This window comes from Terrapene carolina, unplaced genomic scaffold, assembly GCF_002925995.2.
Source record: "Terrapene carolina triunguis isolate 2854851 unplaced genomic scaffold, T_m_triunguis-2.0 Scaffold440, whole genome shotgun sequence".
Lineage (NCBI taxonomy): Eukaryota > Metazoa > Chordata > Testudines > Emydidae > Terrapene > Terrapene triunguis.
Window position 1 is genome coordinate 291,854 of NW_020664791.1, and position 9,571 is coordinate 301,424.

Below are 9,571 nucleotides of genomic sequence, written 5' to 3' on the forward strand. Positions count from 1 at the left end.
CCTTAGCCATGTGCATGCTGCCCATAACATGCTCCTACGGCCATGCACATAATACTGGCTCTGACTTTCACTGCACCTGACAGAATGAGCCTCTAGCAACAGGAATTCAGAATGTTTGTAGTACATCTTACTAGCGCTAGCCAGCACCACAGAAACCAAGCAGAATGCCTTTGCAGAACAGTGGAAGGACTTTGCCAGCAGATCTAAATTCCAGAGCCAGCTCAGTCCTAGACTAGAGAAGAGCTTGGGAACATAGCAATTGCCAGATGCTCAGACCTGAGGCTCATCAAAGGCAGTGTCCTGTCTTCCAGCAGCCAGTACAGTACCAGACACTTCACAGGGAAGTGCAAGAAACTGCCCCTTAAGTACAAATAGGATAATCTGTCCTCCACATGAGGTTTCCTCCTAATCCATCAGGCAGGTCTCTCTCTGTTAATGCATTAACTAGAATAAGAACAGCCATACTGGGTCAGACCAAAGGTCCATCTAGCCCAATATCCTGGCTTCTGACAGTAGCCAATGCCAGGTGCCCCAGAGGGAATGAACAGAACAGGGAATCATCAAGTGATCCATCCCCTGTTGCCCATTCCCAGCTTCTGGCAAACAGAGGCTAGGGCCACCATCCCTGCCCATCCTGGCTAATAGCCATTGATGGACCTATCCGCCATGAACTTATCTAGTTCTTTTTTTTCCTGTTATAGTTTTGGCCTTCACAACATCTTCTAGCAAAGAGTTCCACAGGTTGACTGTGCATTGTGTGGAGAAATACTTCCTTTTGTTTGTTTTAAACCTGCCTATTAATTTCATTTGGTGACCTCTAGTACTTGTGTTATGAGAAGGCGTAAATAACACTTCCTTATTTACTTTCTCCACACCAGTCATGATTTTATAGATCTCTATCATATCCCCCCTTAGTCATCTTTTCCAAGCTGAATAGTCCCAGTTTTATTAATCTCTCCTCAGACAGAAGCTATCCCATAACCCTAATAATTTTGTTGCCCTTTTCCAATTCCAATATACCTTTTTTGAGATGGGGCAACCACATCTGCATGCAGTATTCAGGATGTGGGCGTACCATGGATTTATATAGAGGAAATAAGATATTTTCTGTCTTATCTATCCCTTTGCTAATGATTTTCTACACTATTTGCTTTTTTGACTGCTGCTGCACCTTGAGCAGATGTTTTCAGAGAACTAGCCACAATGACTCCAAGATCTCTTTCTTGAAGGTTAACAGATAATTTAGACCCCATCATTTTATATATATAGTTGGGATTATGTTTTCCAATGTGCATTACTTTGCATTTATCAACTTAGAATTTTATCTGCCATTTTGTTGCCCAACCACCCAGTTTTGTGAGATCCCTTTGTAGCTCTTTGCAGTCTGCCTGGGACTTACTATCTTGAGTAGTTTTGTATCATCTGCAAATTTTGCCATCTCACTTTTTACCCCTTTTTCCAGATCATTTATGAATATGTTGAATAGTGCTGGTCCCGGTAAAGACCTCTGAGGACATCACTATTTCCCTCTCTCCATTCTGAAAACTGACCATTTATTCCTACCCTTTGTTTCCTAGCTTTTAACCAGGTACCGATCCATGAGAGAACCTTCCCTCTTATCCCATGACAGCTCTCTGAAAATCTCAGTGCACTTTATCCACTGGATCCCCCTTGTCCACATGCTTGTTGACCACCTCAGAAAATTCTAGTAGATTTATATTTTTTATATATTTATTGGTGAGGCATAGATTACTAAAATCATGTTAAAAGAACAGGAGTACTTTTGGCACCTTAGAGACTAACAAATTTATTAGAGCATAAGCTTTCGTGGGCTACAACCCACTTCTTTGGATGCATCCGAATTTACCTCACATCCTCAGCCATGAAGCCTGATGCAAAAAAATTCATGTAGCGTCTCTGCTGTGGCCTAATCAACCTTGAGTGCTCCTTTAGCAGCTCGATTGGCCAGTGGCCCCACGGGTTGTGTAGCAGGCTTCCTGCTTGTGATGTACTTACAACATTTTTTGCTATTACTTTTTGAGTCGTTTGGCTAGCTGTTCTTCACATTCTTTTTTGGCCTGCTAATTATAACTTTGGATAGTTCTGTTAAATGTCCACTGCCTTTTAATTTTACTAAATTTGTGGCCTCATTTCATCCCTTGGGACTGAGTTCACAGCTTCAGTACAAATTGTGAGGGAAAAAAAAAAAATCTTATGAGAGTTGAATTGGCCATTTTTAATATAATTAATAGAATGGGCCCTGCTCATGGGAGACAGGATGAAAAAGGAAGCTGGAAGCCAAGGCTGGTGTTTTGAGCTAGGTCCTACCCTTAGAGACCTGCTGAAAAACCAAGAGCACTTGTGTGAAGTACTGAACTCTCAGCGATCAGTGGGAGTCCTGGCTTCCCTACCTCCACTCCAGTCACCCAGCCTGTAGTTGGTAAGTGTGGCGGCATTTCAAGTATAACTTGAGACATGTTGAAAATCAGGGTCCTCTAAGGCATCAAGTGAAACACCCAAGTGAAAAACCAGGGCTTGAAGTGTTGGCCCTTCCGTGTGGTGCCTTGGTTTCCAAAGTTCTGCACCGTCCCTTAACTCAGCTGGCCGGACGGCTACAGGCAGAAAGAATGCAAATTCCTCACTGAGCTCATTTTAGCCAGGTGAGCAAACCCCTGTCCCCTGGAACACAAGCACAGAAATAACACTGGCTGTGAGCCTCAGAGGTGGGGAGCCTAGAATCCTCTGCACTGGAACAGTTGCAGCGCTTCTGAGGGAGCGGATTGCGTTGTTCAAGCTCAACACACCCACATCGCTAGCACATCTAACCCAAAGCAGAGTTTAGCACACTGGGCGCCGGTGGGCTGGGGCTTGGGCAGTAGCCCAGGATTCTTCAATGTAACCGGCGCGTCTCTCAGGCACTGCCCTGCTGTACCGAGGGAGGCTGCGTTGTGCTCACGTGTAGCCAGTGCAGGAGGAGCGAAGCTGTGGGGGGCTGCAGGAGGTAGCCCAGTGTGCAGCACTGACTGAACTCTACACAGGCACGGGGCAGGGAAGCATTGAGGGGGGTCATTTGGCAGTTGAAACGCCCCCTCCCAAGGCTGTCCTGGGGCTGGCTGCTAAGGACGGGAGCAGTGCTCACGGCTCGCAGAGAAAGGGGTGGTGCTTTCATGAGCCTCTCACAGCAGCCCCGGATCTGCCCCCTTTGAGTTCAGCTTCTCTAGACCCAGCTGTTGACAGTGTCACTTTTCTCCCCCTCCAATGCAGCCAAGCTCTCACCTACAGGCTTTGCTGGCCTCCAGCCACAGAAAAGACCAGTAAGAGTCAGACAAAGTTGATGCTCAACCCCTCACAGGCGCAAAAGTCCGGGTGGCCAGAAAGCAGTTCCTGACAGAGAGACAGGAAGGCCCAAACAACAACGTAGCCTGGCCCATGCCTGTCTACTGGCCAAGACACCGGCTTGCCAAGGGGAGCTGCTGGATTGCGTAGAGTCATGGTTTGCATGCTACCCTCATGAAAGAGCCAATCGGAGAGAGTAGGTAGGAGTCTGAGCCCATGCTCAGGTGGTGGCCCCGGGGCCCACACTGCAGCACAGGCTGGGGCTCAGAGAAACTCACTCAAGACAAAACCTGAAACAGGTTGGAAAGCTTTACTTCCACCCTGACCCAGGCTGGGTGCACTGCCGGGGCCAGAGCACCCTCCAGCAGCTGGGCTGGCAGCGGGTTAGACATCCCCCTTCGCCAGCACCATGTACTGCCCGAACAGCCTGCTCTGACCGGCCACGTGGAGGGAAAGCTTGCCAGCAGCACAGGCCCGATGCCTCAGGGCTCCGAGCTCCGGCAGCGGGACAGGCAGGCAGCTGGCAGAAGCTTGGCTCGAAGGCTGCCACCACAGGGCCACCGCAGCTCCCGTCACGAGTCCTTATTTCACACACCGGCTCTTCTTCCGCCTCTTCTTGCGGGCGGAGCGAGGGCCCCTTCCCTCTCCATCCTGGGATCTCTCTGCTCCACCGTCCACCTCAGCCTCGGCAGGAAGGGAGCTGGAAACAACAGCCAGAGGAGAGCCCAAAGCAGCATGAGTTACTGGCAGGACAAAGTCACCTTCCCAACACAGCAGTGCCCCAGCTGCTGCTCCACCAGACTGGCCATCCCGCCACCAGACTTCATTGCCCAGCCTCGCTTCCATCGACACGGACAACTCCACTAGTCTGGCACCCGACTCCTCCTGCCCAGCCCCGCCCCTGGGGTCAGCACAATCTGAGCCAGGCTCTTGCTGTCGTTCCCATCTCCCCCCAACCCCCCCCCCCAAGCTACTTTCTCTCCACCACCTCCCACCTATGTCCTTCCCTAAGGCCCTGCGGCTCACTGCCTCCTGCTGCCCCTCCCCACAGCTAGATGGTAACCTCGCCTCAGGGTCAACGAGCTCCTTCAAACCCACTTCTTCCGGAATCCCGCCCCCCGTGAGTCGCCCCAGCCCAGGGGCCTTGTCCGACAGCCTGCACAATGGAAATGACTCAGCCCAGGGCATGGTGCTGCCAGCCTCCCCACACCACATGGAACGGAGGATTTCTAACCAGTTCTCACCTGGAGGAGCCCTGGCTGGTGCATTCCTGCTGCCTCTCCAGCACGGCAACAAAGAAGCCGTTTGTCAGCGTCGCTGCAGGGCAGGCTCGGAGGCAGCACTCAGCACCTGGGAAGGTGGCGAGGCCTCGATGGGGCCAGGAAGGCAGTACGTTTACCAACCTGTGAACGGGGGCAAGATCACAACAAAGCTCAGTGACCCAGCCAGCCATGGCCCGCTCCGCTGCAGGGCACCAACCCAGAGGCCTAAACGCCCGGCTGGCCAGCGGCCTGGGACGGTGAGGCGGGGGAAACCTGCCTCTTCTCACTGTGCTCTGCCACGGGAACCACTGGCTACAGTCCTTGGGCCTCAGAGCTGCCCCAAACGATGCCTTCAGTCCCCTTCCCCCCCCCCCAAACAGGAAACGCAGTGAGCAGATACTAACAATGCTGCCTGGCTCATCCCCCACCCAGTGGACAATTCCACTTCCATCTCGCCACAGGCACCCACACACACTGCCTGGTTATTGCAGACCCAGCTACAGCCGAAGTGTCTGTACCTGAACGCTGGGCCGTGCTCCTGGAGCACATCCCACACCACGTCCTCGTTCTCCTCCTGCTGCACCGAGCACGTGGAGTAAGCCAGGCGCTGGAGGGCAGGGAAGCGCAGAGCATGGCTCAGGGCCTTGCGCTGGAACCTAGCCAGCGCCCGCAGCCGCTCCGAGCTGGGGGCACTCTCCTCAGCTGGCAGCCGGTTCACCATTCCTGGGGGGAAGAGACTATCAGAGAGGCCTGGACAAGCTGGGCTCCAATTCAGGCACCTGTATCACCCAGCTGCTGGGCTCCCCCCTGCTCCAGGCTCTGCATCCAAAGGTCCATTCTCCACCAACCCCACTGACTTCAGCATATCCTTTAGAGAGACTCACAGACAGGTACACCAGGTGGGTATAACCATCACCCTGTTTGTACTGCACAGGCCTGGCCTACCCCCCACCCCTTACCTGAGCCGCTGCATGAGGGGTCCAGGAGGATGTAGGTCACATTGCTGTACTTTGGGTCACTGGGGTCAACTGTCAGGAAGTCCTGATTGGCCAGTTCACAGCAGCTAGCCCCAGCCCGCACCAGCATGGTGCTCATGGTGGCCAAGCGGTTGGGGTCCAGGTCAAAGGCGAAGATCTGTCTGAATGTAATGCCCCAAAGAGGAATACAGGAATCATAACCCAGCAGACCGGGCCCTGCCTTCACTGCCAGGCCCACCACCCCAGACACGCAGAAAACCTCGGACAACCAAAAGCAGTTTTGGCCGAGTGCATCCCCAAGTCGGTTAACCCGCTTCCCCCCGGAATACAGCACGTCCTTCCCACCACTGAAGGAGGAGCCGGAGCACAGCCGGCAGCATGCTGGGGGAGGAAGGGGGTCACCTCTCTGCAGTGGGTGGGTACAGGTCACTTGCCAGGAACATCTGGGTATATCTTAATAGTTTCCCTGCCATTGCAGGGGCCTCAGGCACTGCTGCACCTCGGTCCCTCCTACCCTCTCCCCGTGACACAGAACAGTCGAGTCTCCGGCGGGCTGTAATGCTTCGGTCTCATTCTGGCTGTTGCGTTAGTGTGCAGGTGGTCTGTGACGTACAGGAAGCCAGAGTAGATGATCTGATGGTCCCTTTTGACTCTATATTAATGGCTGCCAATCTGAGTCTTTGGTTGCCAAGCCTCACTCTCCAGTTGGTGCTCTGCCACCAGTCCCCGCAGATGCTGCCCAGTCCCGGACTGATTTCAGGCAAGGACAGAGCTAACAAGACAAGCTGACAACAACTCCCAGTTCCCACATGCGAGAGGCAAAATGCCCGCTCCCCAAGTACTTGCCCCTTTCCCTTGTGTAGTCCTGCTTTTAACCCCATGATGGGTGCAGTTCCTACTCGTGTTCCCTGCCAGAGAAATCAGGCTGAGCTGCAGAATCAACCCCTCGGTTGTCGCAGGACCCAGAGGGCTCTGAGCAGAACTGAGGCCAAAGACGGCATGTGTCCCTCCCTCCCAAGGCTCCTTTCCTCATCAGAACGGCTGCTAGGCTAGAGCATCAGTGCCCTGCCCTGGGAAAATTGCTTATCACAACAGCAGGCAGCCCTCACCCACACAGCTCCGTCCTGCAGCTCGCACTCACCCCTTGTTCTTCAGGATGGCAGCCATGTGGCTGGTCTTGTTCCCGGGGGCAGCGCAGGCATCGATTACATGGGACCCCGAGGGGGGACTCAGAAGGAAGGCAGGAAGGCAGCTGGCCTGGAAGAGACACCACCAGTCACAGCTCTGCACCTGCAGTACCTACCTCCCCAATACAGACACTTATCCCCATCTCTTCAGACCACTCCCCTAAGTCATTCCACAGCCACAGAATCCACCCCCGGCTGGGGAATCAAAACTTCCATAAAAATACGACTTTGTCACTCTCAGGGTTATGGAGATAGCCTTCCAACACAGAGTAACCAACGCAGTGCCAGCTGCCTCAGTCTGCAGTAAGCCTGAGACTGACACAACTTGCTCCCATTTGTCTTGATGGGGTGTTGACATTTAACTAGCATCATTAGGTTTCAGAGTTGATAAGCTTAACTATTTCATTGCTCTTTAGCAGAAACACCCAGCTGGGGTCCTTATCCCACAACCCCAAACTGCCTCCTGCATCTCCCAGTTTGCCCCAGGCAATTTCGACAGTGCCGTTAGCTGTCAGTACAAAAACCTGCAGCATGTTGAGAACTATGGGAACCGCATGATCTTTCAGGGTCGTATCTAGGCCATTCTGCCCCATTAAAGGTCACCACTTCTTAGATCTACCTTAAGTTGTTGCACCAGAAAGCCACAGAATTTAGCTCAAGTTTGCTACAAAGTATGTGGGGGTTGTGGCCTAAAAACAACATTCATCCTTCCTGTATAGCCTTGTGACACCCATCACCGCGCCTCACTCCATTCCACAGCAGAACCACCCCCTGGCACTTCTCTCTTCTCGCCCCAGCGCCCCACACCTTGTCCTGCAGTATGATATGCCCTGCGACGTACAGCCGGTTCTCATGGAAGTCTGTCTGTGGCGGGAAGACAAGCAGCTCCGGCAGGTGGGGATCCAAGAGGAATTGCTTCCCTGAGAGGGAGCTCAGCTCCTCCATTCTACCCAGAGACAGCAGGGAGTGGGGAGGGAGAAGACGGGTTTAGTGGAACACACATCCTGATTCCCACAAGCTCAAAAGTCCTTCAGAGGCCAGCTACAGATTTCCCCCTTTCTCATGAGCCAACTAAAGCCCATACCCCAACCCTATCTCAAGGCCAGCCGAGTAGCTGAGCAGAATCCAGGGCAGAGAGCATCACTCTAGAAGCTCCAACCCATCCACTGCCAATACTGAAGATAGTGTCCCTACCCCTCTCATTCTCTTCCACACACAAGGCTCTGCTCCTCCCCTTCACAAAGAGGATGGCTTATGGCTTCCTGCGGTGCCAACCCTTGATTGTCTGGAAGGTCACTACAGTAGGTGCAAGGACTCCCCCATCTCCCACCTGGGGCTATCAGCTTGGCAGGTCAGCGAAGACCAGAGCGCAGGGTCCAGGGACAGGCCAGGGATGGCTTTACCTGGTTGCCCTGCCCAGGTAGGAGTAGCCCTGGCGTTTGAAGTAGTCGACCACATCATCCTTGCAAGTTTTCAGGGTGTTCACTCGGACATAGCGTGGCACTTGAAGGGCTGGGGAAGCAAAACAAACAGGTTAGACACACACAATCCCTTTTCCCAAATCACCTGAGATACAAGAATACTCCAGCTGGTTCCAAGCATCAGACAGAGATGGAAGAGACAGATCAGGTCACACCTAGCCCAGTCTGCAGGTCCATTTACTAAGTCACAGGTTAACCAGGAGCCCAGCGCAAACAGACCCAATGCCCCAAAGAATGAACCTGGAAATCATTGCCCCATACATGACCCGTATCCCTAGTGAAATGATGGCACAAGTACAGAGCATACCCTTAAAGAAGCCAGGAACTACAGCACACCCTCCCACTGCAGAAGCAGTCACAAGTCACCATCCAGGCAGAGGTGGGCATAGGAATCCTGCAGGGTCTCACCCCAATCTAGAGGCCCACCTGCTGGGGACAGCCCCCACACTCACCTTGGATCACCCCCTCTGTGGGCGCCAGCAGATCCTCGTTGCAGCTCACCTTCCTGCGCACCTTGAGACGGGCAAGCTCTGCCTGCAGCCGGGCCCGGTGCTTCAACACCAGCACTTTCCAGCGGCCCCCGCACTTCAGACCCTTGCCAAAGAGCAGGTCGTACACCAGCACCTGCAGCAAGACAGAGTGGGTCAGGCCCAGCCCAGGGCCACCAGCCCAGAGCATCCCCCCAAGACAGGCTGGGCAGGGCCAGGCCTTACCTTGGCCAGGTGTGGGGTCAGCTTCTTCTCAGCCTTCAGCAGGGCAGCCCCGTCCATGATGGAGTCCAGCACGGGTGAGTAGCGCAGGGTCTCTGACACCAGGGCATAGAGCTGCTTCACGTTCTATGGGGACAGGCCCGGTGAGCCTGGGGGCCCAGCCCCCCTGCCCGGCTCGGCCATTAACATCCCCAACCCCTGCCCCCAGCCCCCCTGCCCGGCTCTGCCCCCAATATCCCCAACCCCTGCCTAGCTCTGCCCCCCAGCCCTGTGAGCCAGGGGGCCCAGCCCCCCTGCCCGGCTCTGCCCCCAATATCCCCAACCCCTGCCTAGCTCTGCCCCCAATATCCGCAATACCTGCCCCCTGCCCCAAATATCCCCAGCCCCTGCATAGCTCTGCCCCCCGCCCTGTGAGCCAGGGGGCTGGGCCCCCCTGCCCGGCTCTGCCCCAATATCCCCAACCCCTGCCCCCAGCCCCCCTGCCTGGCCCTGCCCCCAATATCCCCGGCTCCTGCCTAGCTCTGCCCCCCGGCCCGGCCCCGCTACCTGGAAGCGGCTCTTGTACACCAGAGTCTTGAGGGCGCCGTCCCGGCGCTGCAGCCCGGCCAGGACAGAGGC

At 54.5% G+C, this 9,571-nt stretch overlaps 1 protein-coding gene across 1 annotated transcript in view; it reads right to left on the bottom strand.

Annotated features, from left to right (window-relative positions):
* Positions 1-3,629: 3,629 nt before the first annotated feature.
* The window catches only part of NSUN5 (NOP2/Sun RNA methyltransferase 5), a 7,584-nt gene continuing 1,642 nt past the window's right edge, over positions 3,630-9,571 (bottom strand). Inside the window, exons 2-11 of the mRNA XM_024210089.2 lie at positions 9,500-9,568; positions 8,957-9,079; positions 8,696-8,867; positions 8,166-8,274; positions 7,570-7,708; positions 6,717-6,832; positions 5,558-5,736; positions 5,117-5,321; positions 4,581-4,739; positions 3,630-4,036 (exon numbers count right to left, since the gene is read on the bottom strand). Coding sequence (XP_024065857.2) covers positions 3,919-4,036; positions 4,581-4,739; positions 5,117-5,321; positions 5,558-5,736; positions 6,717-6,832; positions 7,570-7,708; positions 8,166-8,274; positions 8,696-8,867; positions 8,957-9,079; positions 9,500-9,568 — 1,389 coding nt within the window. The 3' untranslated portion in view covers positions 3,630-3,918. The remainder of the gene's footprint in view (positions 4,037-4,580; positions 4,740-5,116; positions 5,322-5,557; positions 5,737-6,716; positions 6,833-7,569; positions 7,709-8,165; positions 8,275-8,695; positions 8,868-8,956; positions 9,080-9,499; positions 9,569-9,571) is intronic.